The 17,180-nt window shown below is 40.8% G+C and overlaps 1 protein-coding gene and 1 pseudogene across 1 annotated transcript; both read left to right on the top strand.

Annotated features, from left to right (window-relative positions):
* The first annotated feature begins 592 nt into the window (after nt 1-592).
* Nucleotides 593-2,757, top strand: LOC102703601. Its single transcript, XM_006659178.3, has one exon. The coding sequence runs from the start codon at nt 687-689 to the stop codon at nt 2,607-2,609; it is 1,923 nt and encodes a 640-aa protein (XP_006659241.1). The 5' UTR covers nt 593-686; the 3' UTR covers nt 2,610-2,757.
* A 2,246-nt stretch (nt 2,758-5,003) lies between these two features.
* On the top strand, nt 5,004-9,690 carry LOC102715965 (annotated as a pseudogene).
* The last annotated feature ends 7,490 nt before the right edge of the window (nt 9,691-17,180 follow it).

The raw sequence follows: 17,180 nt of genomic DNA, 5'->3' as shown, positions 1-17,180 counted from the left end.
TAGGGCCTATACTTGCCAAAGTCTGGCCTAATTTTTGGGCCTAAGTTGGTGGTGATGGTAGGCTACCCATGACCACGTCAAGCGTCTACATTGATTGCATGTTCATTTCTTGGATTTTCACACTTTGGTGAAATTTCTTTTACCTATATGAAAGTTGCGCTTGATTGAATAAAAATTCTAACGTGAAGAAAAAAGCATGCAACATCAACATAACTTGATTTGGCATGAATACCGTGGATCATGGCAAATTCATAATCTATCCCATTAGAGACAAGAACCAAAGGTGTCTGTTTTTAGCCTTCATGACAAGGCCTTCTCAAATTGTGGGATAATCCTTAGCCCAACCTTGTGCTCTGCTTTCCTTTGTCTTTGTATTGGGCTAGGGATTAGGGTTCATTGGGGTTGGGCCGATGTCGGTGCTGTGGCTTTTTGGGTTTCTGGGCTGTGAAGCCCAAGCCCAGCACGGTAAAATCGGCCGGGCCGGGTCGGGCCGCCCATGAACTGGTGGGCTCATCAGCAGTGGCTGCACCCGGTCCACCGGTCGGCTGGTGCACCCGTCTCCTTCCTCTCAACTCCCCTCGCGCTGAGATCTCACCGAACCAGCTCACCCCCGCTTCGCTCTCTCCCGCTCAGATCCGAGCCCTAACCCTAGGCTCAGATCCGCCTCGCCGGCGCGGGCGGCGGCGATGGCGTGCCTCGCGATCTCCCTGCAGCCGGTGAACGGCCCCGACATCCTCCTCCAGACGCGCTCCTGGTTCCCCGTCTCGCGCGCGCTCGCCGCCGTCTCCGCCTTCCGCCTCGCGCGCCTCCACCTCGCCCGCGGGAAGCAGCAGCTGCAGCAGTCAGCGTCCTCTGCGGCGGCTGCGGCCTCGCTCGACGCCATCGGGGACGACCCCCTCGCGGCCGGGTCCGGGCAGCTCGTGGTCGGGGTGGAGTCGCAGTACCGCGTCGTGTACCGCCTCGTGAACTCCATCTACGTTCTCGGCGTCACCACCTCCTCCGACCACGCGTCCCCCGCCGTGCACGCCTTCGCCGTCGCGGACGCCGTCAACCAGGCCGTCTCCGTCGTCGTCGCCGCCTGCCGCGGCGTCGATGTCACACCGGACAAGGTGCACCGGAAGTACCCGGAGGTCTATCTCGCCCTCGATCTCGTCCTCCATGGCGTCGGCTCCGTTCGCCTCTCCCAGATTCTTGCCACCATTCATGGCGACAACCTTGCCCGCATGGTGAACTCCTCTCCTGATGCCGAGGCTCGTGCTCGCGGTGCTGATCCCTGGCCTGCCGTCGAGCACCTCGCCCACGACCGTCATGCCGCACGCGATGGCTTCACGGGCGCCTCGTTCGAGCTACCCCAAGAGACACTTGCTGCCGGTGACGAGTTCTCTGCGTCTAACATTGCGCCTGCAGCTGCTGCGGCTACCGGGGATGAGGCTCCACCGGAGGAGGCAGCTCCTGCAGAGAAGGACCCATTTGCAGCCAGCGAACTGGTTAACAAGCCTGAGGAAGCATTGGTTGGTGGGTTCAAGAAGAACAAGGAGACTGCCATTGTGGTTGCTGATCCCGCAGCTGCACTTGCTGGGTTGGAGGTCACGACTTTACCACCAGCTGAGGCGACTAAGCCAACATTTATTGGAGTTGAAGGGTTTGAGGGTGACTATGGTGGAATTGAGTTCAGCAATGAGGAGGCTTCACTGGCCGAGGCTTTTCAAGGGTTCAATGCACCATTTGGGGGTGGATTAGATGCATCAGAGTTTGTTACCACCACAAAGAAGGACCATAAGGATAAGAGCATCACTGGTCTTGAGCTTTTGGCCACTAGTGCTGGACAGGCAACAAATGCAGCTGGTGGCACCCCGCTGGAGAACTTGTTGGTGACAAAGAGCACAGAGATGACTGCCCCTGAGTTATACATCGTGGAGGAGATCAATGCAGAATTTAAGGAGTCTATTCTTGCTCGTGTTGGTTTAAAGGGTACAATCTTTCTGCGAACATTGCCACCAAAGAAGGTGGCTGGTAAGGAGACAGAGTTCTCATTCCGTCTTGAGGGCACATCTGGAATGAAGAAGGCTGCATTGCAGAGCGCTGTGTTGAGCAACCTCGAGAATGGGATGTTCCATGTCCGGACACCACCGAAGGAGGAACCCATCCCCATCATGAAGTACAGCTTTCTGCCCAAGCACTCACCTCTTCCTTTGAGGATGCGCCTTGTGAAGCGACATAGTGGAACATTGCTTTCGGTGATGATTCAGTTCGCATCAAACCCAATGATGCCACAGCCGCTGAGCAACGTTACATTCATTATTAAGCTTCCCGTGGACCCAACTCTTCTAAATGTTTCACCCAAGGCTGTGCTGAATCGGGCAGAGAGGGAGCTCAGGTGGCACATCCCAGACATTCCCCTCAAAGGTCCTGCTGGACGGCTGAGGGCTCGGATGCCAGTAGATCAGGACTCAAAGGATGGTGAGCTAGAGGTTGTCGGGATGGTGAAGTTTGCTTACCAAGGGCCATTTACATTGTCTGGCATCAAACTCTGCCCAGCCACTGATGGCACGACTCAGTTTAATGAGGCTGGCCACACTTTCTCCAGCGGGAGTTATCTGTGCATCTAATTGGTACCTTCTTGTATTGTAGTCGCTACTTTACCCTTGTTTTCTTTGGTTTGCTTCTAAAGCAGGTTGTGAAATTCCTATTGTATGTAGTGACGCTTGTTTGTTTTTTTGATGCTGGAAATTACATCATGTTTTGAGTTGTCTATTATTACATTATTACCAGGATATGGTGTCTGTTTTTTAGAAGCTTTATGCAACCTTATACAAATTCATGATGTATACAACGAAATAATTTTCTGTTTTGGCTTACTTTAATCACACCATTGAAAGAAATCATTGCTTCTATTTGGGAAAACTTGTTTGATTTAGCTCTTGCAATTAGCTATCATTGACCTGAAAATATTGCAGTGGATGTGTTCTTCTAGCCCATTAAATTCCTTGATAAATTTCGTGTTTTAGCAAAAGGTGAATCCAGTACAACTTTATTGACAAGTTGACTGATGGATCCTTTTGCCAGAAAGGAAAAACTTGCTGTTGACTATCCAAAGATATGTTAGCAACTTAGCATAAGTAGCATTATGTTTGGAAAAAAAAACTGTACCACCTTGTATAAGGTTCTGAATAACTATTGGATATTTTGAATCTGTTGGCAATGGGTTCTATTTCAATTTTCAGTTGACCTGAATAATGTTTTACTTCTTACTTTTTGGACCACTGAGTTTTGTATAATCTGTTGTAGATTCTAAGTGAAAATTTTCTATCTTATCTACTTGATTCTTTTCTTCTCTTGATACTTTAGGTTGACCGTGGTATTTTCATGATAAGCTAGGACACTAAAGTGTCTGCATTAGAATGGGTTGTCACTTGGTGTGTTTACCCTAGTCTTTTTATGGTTAGCCAACCCATTAATCCTCCTCTTGTCTAACTGCTTCCTATGGGAGTTCTGCTCACAACCATTTGTAGCTGGAATCCTAGCAATGGCCATTGTCTCCCTCCCATAGCTACATTGTTCTGTCAAGCTCTTTGTTAGCTCCCTTTTTGGAGTAATCTTACAGGCTCCAACCCTCCCCATCTATTGGTGGTCACCCTGGATAGCTTATCTTTCTCCCTGTCTTCTCTGCTTCTTGTTGCTTTGATCTGCTGTGCTTGTTGCTAGGCTTAACACTTAAGAGTGGGGGGGAGTCACCTTGCTTAACCTTAAGAACATTGGATTAAATCCCTATCAGTATGGAAGTCCAATGAGTATTTTGACATCAAATATCTAGAAGTTGCATATATACCAATTTAAAGTTGGTTGTTTGCAACAGTGCCATACCAAACTATAGTTCAGCAAATATGAGTATAAGGCACGTTACGATATAGATTCGTTCAAAAAACGTGGTTACCTGTATTTAAAAGTAAAGTAGGACGTGATAAAAAAAGTCCTTCCTGAGCTTCAAATTTAACCCTTTTGTGTTGGCATAATGCTTAACCATTGCGCTCTGTGACAACATCATTGTATTGGGGCTATAGTTGCACATGGAAGTACAATCAAATTTGTGGTGTATTGACAGATTTGGCGACAACTGGTATAGAATATAACTGTGTACCACTGCCAAAAGTTGAACTGCTCATGAAAAATTGTCAAGGTAAACAAACGAACTACCAAGGGAAATCAAGACTTTGAGATGATAACTAAGGAACACTTTTGCATTTAAGAGATGATGGTGAAAACCCCATTTGGAGTAGCTTGTTTTTGTCTAGCATTCAAGTTGGCTATGACTATGTGTTCTGACCAACCATTTGTAAATATAGCACATCAGGTCCAATCTATATTTCTTATCTTTTCCCAGAATCAACCGAACTCTAACTCATTCTGCAGTTCAAGGCCATTTTGGGCCACATAAGAACATCGATGACAAAACAGACCCATTAAGTCTGAACGGTATATTCCCTGTCATAATTTCCATTCCACATCTGGTACTATGCTAGTTCCAGGTGTGGTGCCTGTTTGAGTTAACTGCATGGATGGTAAGGGTTCATGCATCCGTCAATATAAAAAGGACAGTCAGTACACTTCCCCACACCTTAGGAGGCTTCCAAAAGTTAGTGACATAACAGTGGAACCAACATCCATTCAAAGTATTCTGTTTCTCTTATCATCAAGGGAACACTAACAGCAGAAGGTAGAGAGGTGGAGATAGATTTTTTTCCTCAAGGTGTTGGTATAGCATAAATTATATTTGATGTTTATTTTGTAAGTTAAATCAACTTTTTTTTGCTAGCATGATCCTAAGTCTTCCACTGTCATGTTTTGGTTATATGCACTTCCATGGGACGCATGCATGTGTCTGGTTCTGGCAACGGTGCCCTCATTATAGGTGGAGGCATCGACAGTAGTGCGTCACCGGAAGGAAGCAAAGGTGTTACAACATCATTCCCGAGAGGCAGCACTGTCTCCATCTATTGTGGTGCATGGCAGAGGCACAGGAGGCAGGGGCTCTAGGGGCAGGAATGGGGCAAGGCAAAAAGGCAAGGGAGTCAGTGTGGTTCCCAGTAAGGGGCTGGAAAGGCACACTTGGCGTGCACTTCTTGGCTCTTGGGCTGGCTGGATTGGGCTAATGTGAAGGTGCATAGGCTCTTTACTAGATCTTGTATAACTTTGGGCTATTCTGTCTACTGGTACAAACAAGCCTCTAAGGTACTATCCGGGCATGGAGCTGTCTTTTCTTCTCAGAAGTTCTGGATAGGGATGGCCTGCGGTTAATGACAATAAGATGACAGAACAATCTCCAATAATCGTAGGTTTATATGTTGTTCATAACAATGTATGGAGTCGAGATGTAAAAAACTTGAATCTTACCTATGTTAGGATCTTTATGGCTAGTCATTTGGGCCTACAACCTAAAGGTCACTTTGCAGCTCGAGGATGAGCTGCTGAAAAGAAAGGGTGTTGTGTAATGGCTATTAGGACAAGGGGCCCAAGAGGGGGTGTTACCATTGGTAGCATAGAAGCCAATTAATATTGGATTAAGTATTCCTATTTTAGTGATAATTTACATGGCAGACAAGTTATGCCATCTGTATTGGATGGGGTTATCTATTTTGATACACTGACATCAATCTAAGTTCCATCTGTATTGCAGTTTCTGTCGAAAATAGGATTTGTGCTTGGGGATACAGCACTGCAGCAGTGCTAGTAAGAATTTGCAATTGTTCCATGGTGAAAGCAGAAGAAAGAGAAACAGCAATTATGGTATGTGCCTTTCACTTGCAATTATTGCACTGGATATTCAACTTTGCATATTAACAGGGTTCAGTATTTGGATTTTTTGGTCCCCCCTCAATAGGAAATTCTCAACCCCCCCTCCCCCCCCCCCCCCAAAAAAAAAACAATGTTTAATTTAGCAAAATTATCAAACTCAGCCAATGTTCATTCAACTGTCAATTTTTCCAGACAAAATAATCCATTTTTTGAAGTTCTGAAATATGTTTAGTTGTACTGAAATGTACCCACCTGCCAATATTGTAATCCATGGGCTTAACTTTTAAGTACTTTGTGCACCCACTTGCTAAGTTTTTTTACCCACGAGGCAATTTACTCTTTGTTAAATCAATTCTACTTACAAGATGGAACAGTTCATATTTCAACAGTCAACTTTTTGCTTACTTACAGGCCATCAGCAATGCGGTAGCAGAAAACCGTGTTCATATGGAGAGAAAGAAGCGGAAATCTGATCCCAACTACCACTCTCATGATGGCACTGTGGCCAACACAAGGCAAAGGACAAGAAAAGGTGATCTAGATCCACAAGCTGATAATCTTAAGGAGCTTTGGGATGCTTTTACTGTAGCTCTGGAAAGCACACAGGTACAAGTTGACTTAGCATACTTAAATCTTATGCCATTTTCCCTATTGTGTGCTAAAGTTTGCTTTTTTTTGTGTGTATTGTTCATTAATCGGTCAAAGACTGAAAATTGCTTTGCACAAAGCTATTAATATAAGTCACTGTGCATTAGAATAAGTGGTAAAAATGTTTTTTTTATGATTTTAAAGTTTTGTATCTATCATGCTAAATCTGCATACCTGCTTTGAATTCAATCCTGGTGAAATCTGCATTCTAATTATATGTTTTGGACAGCTCAACACATCAGAAGGGGCAGCCAATACAAAACAAGTGGACAACAAAAGGCAGGTGGACAATGACTGCAATCATGATATTTGTGTTTATGACGATTTGGGCCAAGTATGCCACACATGTGGTTTGATTGTGGAAGCAGCTGATAAAATATTTCACTCTCAGTGGAAAAAGGTTCGTAATTTATTAAAGACAATAGGTTAAACTTTTTGTTCATTTTGCAAAAGCAAGATCTATATATGCTTGTAAGCTGTAACTATAGTTTGTGAAAAATATGAGCACATAACTTTTTTGTTTGTTGTTTTTCTTTCTTGAGAGGAAAGGCACACAGCTTAGGGAGTTCTTTTTAAGTTTTCATCCCCACATTAGAGACACAAGCCCTGCAAATTAGTTTTGGATGAAACTCTGGTGTCTAGTGTTAGCTATACTTTTGCCTTGTTCTTCACATCACCCTCCCCTCCTAATCTCTCTTATACCCATGCAACAAGTGGAGACAAATTAGATGCTTTCAAAGTCATGACACTAACAATGGAAGGGGATGTCCATGACAATGGAGGGTGTGAAAGTCAAGAAGAATTTATGAAATATATAGTAATCAAAATGCTGACAATTTAATTAAAAAAAACTAGGCCTTCTTGAAACTACATAACTTCATTTTCCCAAATAAACTTCCTGAATGTGGATGTATATTGTCAGTATTGTGGTGGATTCAGCATTAGTTCCTTTTGCAAAGATATGAAGCATACATTCAGTAATAAACACGAATGCTTTCATAAACTATTACAAGGTTTTACTTGGTGATCTTGAAATTTTGAATGTGTAACATTTGCATAGTAGATGATATATAATTGGGAAAGTGTTTTTAATGTTCTTTATATCAGGTCCCAAGGAAAAGAACAAATGTTTATGAGGCTTGCTCGAAGAAGGTAGACACTGATGCTATTAGTCTCTCTGAAGATATCGCCATTCATCCAAGACATGCTAAGAATATTCAGCCTCATCAGTTGGAAGGATTCAAATTCCTGGTTAATAATTTGGTCACTGATAAACCTAGAGGTTGCATTCTTGTTGATGCCCCAGGTTCAGGGGAAATATTTATGCTTATTAGTTTCATTCAAGGCTTCATGGCAAGATATCCCACTGCAAGGCCCCTCATTGTGCTTCCTGAAGGGATATTAGGTATATGGAAGCAGGAATTCCAGCAGTGGCAAGTGGAGGACATACCACTGTATGATTTCAGTTCTATTAAGGCTGACAAAAGAGTAGAGCAACTGGAGGTCCTAAAATCTTGGAACTCCAAGAGGAGCATACTCTTTGTTGGATCCAAGCAGTTCACCCAGATTGTCTGTGATGATAGGGATGAAAATGCTGTAACTGAATGCAGGGACATGCTTCTTATGGTCACCAGCTTGTTGATACTTGATGAGGGTCATACACCTAGCACTCAGGAGACTGATATATTACAAGCTCTGCACAAAGTGCAAACGCCATGTAAAGTAGTCCTGTCTGGTGCACTTTTCCATAATCATGTCAAGGAAGTGTTTAACATCTTGAATCTCGTATTCCCAGGTTTTCTAAAGATGTCCCAGCCTGTTGTTAAGCATATGATGCGCCAACTAAAAATATCAGGTAAAAAGAGTATAACAGAGGTCTCTGAGTTGGTGGAAGATACCCTTCTGAATGATGATGACATGACAAAAAATGTTAATGTTATCAGAAGTCTTAGAGAACTAACCAAAGATGTGATTCAATATTGTAAGGGTGAGATGCTAGATGAATTGCCAGGCTTACTAGACTTCAGTGTGTCCTTGGAACTCAGTCCCAAGCAGAAAGGTGTTCTTCATAAGTTAGAAACAGGCCATGAGATGGTGAAAACAAGTTCAGTTGAGGCTGCACTCTATATTCACCCTTGTCTTTTAGAAATTTCAGAAGCTAATGCTGTTGATAGGGATGCTACGGTTGATATCTTGCTCAACAGTATCAACCTGAGAGATGGGGTGAAGGCCAGGTTTTTTCTGAATATCCTTTCGCTCGCCAACTCTGCAGGAGAGAAATTACTTGCTTTTAGTCAATATACACTCCCCATGAAATTTTTGGAAAGGCTGCTGGTTAAAGAGATGGGCTGGCATGTAGGGAAGGAAATTTTTGTGATAAATGGTGATAGTAGCTCTGAAGGCAGACAATTGGCAATGGATCAGTTCAACAGCTCTGCGGATGCAAAGGTTCTGTTTGGTTCCGCTGAGGCATTTGGGGAGGGTACCTCCCTTGTGGGTGCATCAAGAATTGTTATCCTAGATGTTCACCTGAACCCGTCTGTTACATCCCAAGCCATTGGGAGCGCATTCAGGCCTGGACAGAAGAAGAAAGTGTTTGTGTACAGGCTTGTAGCTGCCGATTCTCCAGAGGAGAAGGCCCATGAAACTGCATTCAAGAAGGAAGTCATACCAAAACTATGGCTTCAATGGAGTGAGCGCTGCACAATTGAAGACTTCAAACTGAATCAAGTTGATATTGATGACTGCAAAGATGAATTGTTGGAGACTGATGTCATTCGCGATGATATCAAAGCTTTGTATCGAAGGTGACTGTTCATCTCTCTCTCTTTCTCTCTCTCTCTCCCTCTCACTCTCTTCCAGGGTATTTTGCAATTTACTCTTATCCTGAATTCTCTTTGTAGGTACTAGGTAACAAGCAGGCTGAGTAGCTGTTGTAAACTGCACATTGTGTTGCTGACCCTATGACATGACCATATCTCTGAAATGTGGTATTTTTCTTCTAGGATCAGTTTACAGTGCCTACATTGTGAGGACAGTTTTAGATTTACTCAAGACTTCTTTAATTCCATGTTTATCGAGTGGCTTTTGTAGTTTCTACCAAGCTGGGACAGAGGTTAGGGAGCTGATACTCCTCTATCATCCCCCCTTGGTTTTCTCTGTGTACCCAGGTTTTTTTTTGTCTTGGAAAGTGTTGTCGCGGATATTGGATCATTTGCTCGTACTCTTTTAATAGGGATTGACACATTGCCCCTCTCTTTGGTGTTGTTTTATACATCTATATGCTTGGTGTTTTAGCAGTAACAATTATTAACCGCCATAGAAAGGAGTTGTCAATGATGTTTATTCTGTCCTAAAATGGCCAGTACCCTGTCTAAAAGCTGCCTACCAGGAATCGTAGTGTTTGGTTATGCTTCTGGTCTTGTCTATGATCCAGTATTGACACAAGGATTTGGTCAGTGGAACAACAGTATTTAAAAAAAAAGACACGTTTGGCTGAGGACAGGATCCATGATATTGGCGGTAAACTTTGTTGAATTCAAAATTTAGGATTCGAATTTCTATCTGATAAATTCTGCTAAACCGTAGGTACTGTTATAGGGCAGGCGGCGGAGATTCCAACGCAGGCCGGTACTTGAAACTTTTCCTCAGAAACCATAAAGCCTAGCCATTTTGCTTATGCTTATAAACAATATTTAAATTTTTAAACTTAAATTTAGAGTTGATTTTAAGGTATTTTTATTATAGTTTATTTTTTAACCTTTGCATGTAGATTGATAAGAACATGTATATACAAGTTTTATTTCATAATTTATTTTTCGTTTGTAAATATATCGTTTTTTTTTATGAAAAAGACAAACAATGTTAGTTCATTGTGTTCATGTGTTCTTTTCTTTTGTGATACTACGTAACATGTTCTCGTATTTGTACGTGGAATAGTTTTACTGTCCTTGAGAAGACGTTGGAGATATTCTATTGTGCAGTCTTAAAAGAAGTATGTGGTGATGGACATGAGTTTGCCACAAGTGGCCTCATCTTTGTTAACGAATGCAACTATAAATTTAAATGTGTGCAAGGAGGTACTTACGAGCTTGGAACAATACCCGCCGTTTGGTTATTTTGGGACGAAAAAAAAGTTAGTTTGCAAATTGTACTCATGTTATTGTTAATTGAAGTTTGAGAATAATGGTTTAGTCTTAATGTATCATTAGAGAACATCATGAATTTTGCTAGTCTTGTATAAACTTTGGTACTACTTTCTTTTAGACGACAGAATGCCACTTATACGTATCCTGTGTATTTTGTACGGAAAAGGGTGTAGATTGCCTTGCTTGCAAGCTAGGGCAGCATCAAAACGATAGGTTGCAAAAGCAGGAGAGGTATCCCAAGTTCCCAACTATCCATCCATCCATCCATGGCTAGCTGAAGCAGTACACAGCCTAGCACTGTTGCTGTTGGTGTTCACCTTTGGCTGCCCAACTTTTCACAGAGCCAAGGATTCTTCTGTGTGTGTGTGTGTCAGTGTGTGTGTGTGTTTGTTTCTTCTTTTTTTTTTCTCCCTCTTCTTTCTCTTATCACTTTCCTTTTGCTTTGACAAAGGCAACTGCTGAAGCCGACTGGGTAGTAATCATCAACTCGAATCCATCCTCTCCTCGAGTGAGCTCAAAAGAATTCATCTAGTACGGACGGTCCAAAATCTTTGGCAAAAATTTCTGCTACTCCAATATATATATACCATGGACTTGATCTCATCTTCTAATATTGGATCGATTCGATAAACGCTATAAGAACCTCATGGTGCGAAGAATTTGGTTTAGGGTTTCAGTTTCTTTACGATAAAGACGGGCAATGGATGTAATGTGAAAATAACTCACATGCATCAACTTCAATTGTGAAAACTCACCAAATGCCATAGCAGATCCCACCTTTATATTTTCACTTATGCTTTTACTTATAAGTTAAAATTTGAACTTTTAATCTTAAATTTAGAGTTGAGTTTGGGGTTTTTTGCTTCATGGTTTATTTTCTGGTTTTTGCTTTAGATCATTAAAAACACGTATATAAAAATTTTATTCATAAATTATTTTTAGCTTGGAAATATTGTTTGCCTTATTCCTTCTATAAGACAAAAGATGGACAGCATAGATGGTGGGCACTAAGCAGGGGCTTGACATTCCCTATGATTTGAGATTCGCAAAGCTAATCAGTGTAGCTAAAATGAGTTTAAAACAAAATTAGTATTAATTTCCAGTCCCTTTTAACAATTTAAACGGGCTAACTTAAGAGGAGCTAGGTGGTTGACTTTGTATTAAGAACAAAACCATACTTAAATTCGTCTCGACGAGGACTTGAACTAATTAAACTAGATTAGTTTCTGGCCCGTTAACAATTGAATTTTAGCAATTCTGGCTCCATCACGACCGGAGGCAGTAGTTCTCGTTAATGAAAAAGGTCTGCCTGATATGGAAGAAGATCCACCCAACCTTGATGGGGAAATTTAACTATTTACCGCTCGTGGCAACTCTTCAAATATTATTCTTCAACCTTTGATGGAGACTGCTTAATATTTTACCATATAGACAAAAGTGACAAAATATTAAGCAATCTTCTCTCCGCTTAAATATATAAGACCAAATCTAAAAATAACATTTAAAGAGTTGCAACTTTTAAGAGTAGCAAATAGTTAAATTTTCCGACCTTGATGTTCGAAGCTCTTTCCTTCCAAGACCCAAAGGGTTTTGAGTTGGAAAGGTATTTTCTAGAAGCACCGTGTGACACAAAGTGTACAAACCTAGATGTGTGTGATAAGCCATAAAATATACTCCCTCTGTTTCATAATATAATATGTTTGACTTTTTTACTTACAATATTTAACCATTCGTCCTATTCAAAAAGTTATGAAATATTATTTATTTTGCTTACGACTTACTTTATTATCAAAAGAACTTTAAGCATGGCTTATCATTTTTTATATTTATACTAAATTTTTGAATAAGACGAATAATCAAACGTTACAACAAAAAAAGTCAAACATTTTACGTTAGGAAACGGAGGTAGTATATTAATAGATGATGTTATTGACTTTTTGTTACATGTTTAATCATTTATCAGAAAACTTATGTAATTATCATTTATTTTGTCTTAATTGGATTTATTACTAAACATATTTTAATTATAGATTAGATTTTTGCATATTTGCATATATTTTTTTAATAAGACGAATAATCAAACGTGTGATAAAATGTTAACGATATCATCTATTAAAATACAGAGGAAATATTTAGTAAATTATGCTCCCTTGGTTTACAATACAAGGCATATTTTATTTTCTGAAAATAAGATTTTTACCCACGCTTAATTTATTAATATATTATTTATGTGAAAATATAATCGTAAGATAGTATGTTGAAAACAAATCTAATAACATCAATTTTACTTTAAAAAATTACTTTGTTGATCAAAATATTGTCCCGATGAAAAAATGTCTTATATTTTAAAACTTGGGTAGCACTAATTAGGTTGATGATTTGGCTCTTTGGGTGTAAAAATTACTACTTATATGAAAGAAAAGTTTGTTGTATGGTTTATTAAGTCAGCAAGCTAGATGCTTGCATCACCGAGGAGAGATCTACATTTTTTCACCTTGATTATACCTATACACTTTATACTCTTTTTCCTCGAGACACACGCATGCGGCACGCATGCACAAAGCTACATACATACACAAATCCCCTACTCTTAATTAGTCTCTTATCAGCAACTGCAATTGGAAGTTATGATGAATAATCCTAATACTTTCATAACTTTAATTTTGATATTCATAAATTGCTGATAAACACATGGAAATCCTAAAAGGTTTGGACTTTAACACCAACACTGTTGCACCTTTTCTTTTCAGGAAACAAATTAGTTACTATACATCCTAATTCATCTGTATCTGTATGAACAGTCAGAGAGGAGAGGATCAATTTCCATGATGAGGAGCTCCAGGATGTTGTCATAATTTCTCAGTGGATCAGTCCTAATATATAGTATGATACACCATCAATAAAAAAAAACAACTAACTACATGGACATTATGTACCAACTAATCTTAATTATATCAAACACAAAGGGAAGAGGAGAAGAGAAGAGAAGAGGAGAAAAAAAGATGTTAAAAAGACAACATTTATGGCCACCGCTTCCCTCTCGTGCCTTTCAACTTCCACCAACAACCTGCCTGCCTGCGCGCCACCTCGCCGGCCGGCTAGCCGGCGCCGCCGTGTGCACTGCGGCAGGGAGGGGAGAGGCCTGCGTGCCTGCCTGCCTGACTGACTACATGAGCCTCACCGGCGCCGCCGCGGCGGCCACGGCGACGGCCTCGACGCCCTTGCAGCTCAGCGACCGTATCAGCCTCCACGGCGCCCACCCGGCCGCCGCCGCCGCCGCGTCGCCCTCACCGTCGGCCAGCCTCCGGCGCCGCGCCTGCAGCCGCCTCCTGATCTCGCCCATGTCCATCGCCGCCGGCACGCGCACGGACCCGAACGCCATCTCGTGCCACCGCACCCTCCGCGCCGTCACCGCCGCCGCGGTGGACCCCGACTTGGCCGCCACCGCCAGACGACGCCGTGGCGCGCGCTGCTGCGGCGCCGGCGGCGCGTGGGCGAGCACCGCGGCGTGGACGACGGCGGTTCTTGGACGGCACTGATCATCGGCTGCCGGCCCCACCGTCCGCCGCCGGCGCTGGGGCAGCAGGGGCGTGAACTCGAAGTCGTCGACGTCGTCCTCCGAGCCGCCGCCATAGACATGGTTGGCCGAGCACGCGTGCCTGCGCTCGCTGGCGCCGGTGGGGAGGTCGGCGGCGTGCGGCAGCGGCAAGCTCGGCTCCATTTCTTCCGTGTGTGTCGTGTCTCTGTACAAAAAGAGAGGGGGTGTGAGCGTGTTTCCTTGTGCGTAGGCGTGTGTTTATATGGGTTCCCCTTTGCCTCGTGTGAAGGGTGCTATACATAGGGCTCGTTCTCGAGCCACTACGCACGTTTTTCGAATGACTAAACAGTGTATTTTTTGTTAAAAAATTTTATACGAAATTATTTTAAAATATCATATTAATCTAGTTTTCAAGTTTTTAATAGCGAATACTTAATTAATCATACACTAATGGTTTTTGTTGGTTTGCGTGCCTGACTAGACTGCTTAACCCTCCCTCCTGTGAACGAGCCCATAGAGAGAAGAATGAGTGTATGTCTGAGTTTTAAAGAGGGACTTGATGTTTATTTGTTTACAAGTACACCTTTTCTGAAAACAAGGGGTGATTGTTTGGCTTTTCAGAGAAAACCAATGATATATTTATAAAAGACACATGGTTTGTAAATAAAACTTTTATATACGTGTTTTTGGTGATCTAAAAGCCAAGACTGAAAATTAAACTATAATAAAAACCTCAAAATTAACTCTAAATCTATGATTAAATTCTTAAATTTTGGCTTAAGTACAAGCAGAAACGAAAAGACATAGACGTAGATTTTCTATCACCTCCATATTATAAGATTCTTTTGGTTTTACTTAAATTTATATGTGTATTAATAAATCTAAACACACATATAAAATATATATATGCTGATATATAGATAAATCTAAATACACAAAGAAAATTTTATAATATGCACAGCAGCGACTACAAGTCCATCGCTTGAGAGTCCATTCCCTCCTCTCTCTCTCTCCTCTCCTAAGGCCTTGTTCAGTTAGAGGGGGATCGAACGAGATTGGGCCACAACCCCTTGGATTTCTCCTCTGCGGAATAAATCCCGGCCCATAGAAAAATTGTTGTTCGGTTAAGCCTAGTCGGGGTTCTAGCCGCCTATTCCGGGATTTTTCCGTTGTCTTGACCGAGGAATTAATCCTCTTCATCGGTGGTATGGAAAAAAATCACGTTATCTTGTGTAATAATGTGTAAAATCCCAACCTGATACTTTCTATAAATCCCTGCTAAAACGAATGGATGCTTTTATGAAAGGGATTATGGAAAAGTTAGGGATTCAAAACCCCATAGGGATTGGGTGACACGGGAGAGGTTCACCCAATCCCCCCAGATAGATTGCTCTTGGGGATTAAATCCCAACTAACCGAACAAGTCCTAAATGAGAGCACCATTTCCCCGCCATACGCCCATACCTCATGAGACATGCAAGATTTTGTTTTTCTTATTCTGTAATTAAATCCATAAATTTTGTATAACACATCGAATATAGTCATACATATTATGTTCATGCAAAGTTTACTTTTGTACTAGATCTTTTTTTTTAATACAACCATGCATTACTCTGGCTATGATTAAGTAGAATACACTACATACTGGTAAGTCTACCGAACTTAATGTTGTTGTTTTGTTAAAATAATTTTCATGTTCTTGTAAAGCACTATTTATGCCAATAACTCAAGTGCTATGTATGAACTATAAACTATATACTATAGAGTAATTTTACCATCCTTGAGAAGATACCAGTATTTTTTATGTAAAATTTAATATCTCTTGGTATCTTAGATACTATAAGGTACCAAATTTTACATAGAAAACAGTGGTACCTCCTCAAGGATTGAAAAAATGCTCTATACTATATGCAAGTGTTATTATGGGATAGAATGTAATACTACCTTGTTTTATAATATAAAATGTTTGACTTTTTTGGTCGCAACGTTTGACTATTCATCTTATTAAAAAATTTAGTACAAATATAAAAAATGACAAGTCATGCTTAAAGTTTTTATAATAATTAAGTCACAAACAAAATAAAATATATTTTCATAATTTTTTGAATAAGACAAATATTGATGATAAAGCTGAGTTTATATATTACAATGATTTAATAGCACAAATAAAGAAATTAAAATTTAAAAAAATTGAGAAGTTGATTTTAATAAAATCTATGAACTGATGAAGAAAGTTCTTTTTGAAATCGTATTTGATTCATATTGTTTAGTAGCTCAGGAACCGAGATGCTCGCAATAATCTACTCCCTAGCTCCGTTTTATAATGTAAGACTTTTTAGTCATGTCTAGATTTATATGGATGGTAATGAATTTAGACGAGGTTAGAAAGTTTTATAATATGAAACGGAGACAGTACATCCGTAAGCTACGAACAACACGCGTATATATGCTTCTTCATTAGACTTACCTTCAATGATTATATATGGACAATATTTTTTCCGAGTAATTAAGTAGACGAAATTATCTGTTCCTGAACTTTATTTATTTTTCTTGAACTGGCGAACTGCGCCACTGCGTGTGCAACTGAATTCGACCTAAGAAACATCGACCATTGCCTGAATTCGATGACTCAAAAAATGGAGTAGCAAGTCGAGGAGATGGTGATACAATGGAAGCATCTATTGGAAGGATTCTTAATTTGACCGTAAGGGGAGTTTATCTTAATTTAATTAAATGGAGGTTTTCATTGGATGCAAAATTCCTAGTATGAGATCACTAGAAAACTAGTGTTGCTCCTTTCTCATATCATCGTCGCCACGTTCCTTGTTCATGTTTTTAACGTGTTGGCTATGGGATGATTGTTTGTTTTCTTTTTCATATAAAAAGTAAAACAATATATTTATAAATAAAAAATAATTTGTGAATAAAACTTTTATATATGTATTCTTAGTTATCCAAAAGATAAGACCAGAAAATAAACTTCGGTGAAAAAAAATCTCAAAATCAACTCCAAATGTAAGGTTAAAAATTTAAATTTTAACTTATAAGCATAA

Source organism: Oryza brachyantha, chromosome 8 (assembly GCF_000231095.2).
Source record: "Oryza brachyantha chromosome 8, ObraRS2, whole genome shotgun sequence".
Taxonomy (NCBI): Eukaryota; Viridiplantae; Streptophyta; class Magnoliopsida; order Poales; family Poaceae; genus Oryza; species Oryza brachyantha.
The sequence above is the reverse complement of the archived record's forward strand: the minus strand, read 5'-3'. Positions and strand labels throughout refer to the sequence as shown.

Excerpts from the sequence above, each read along its gene's own strand:
- LOC102703601 (XM_006659178.3), top strand. The coding sequence starts at position 687 with ATGGCGTGCCTCGCGATCTCCCTGCAGCCGGTGAACGGCCCCGACATC.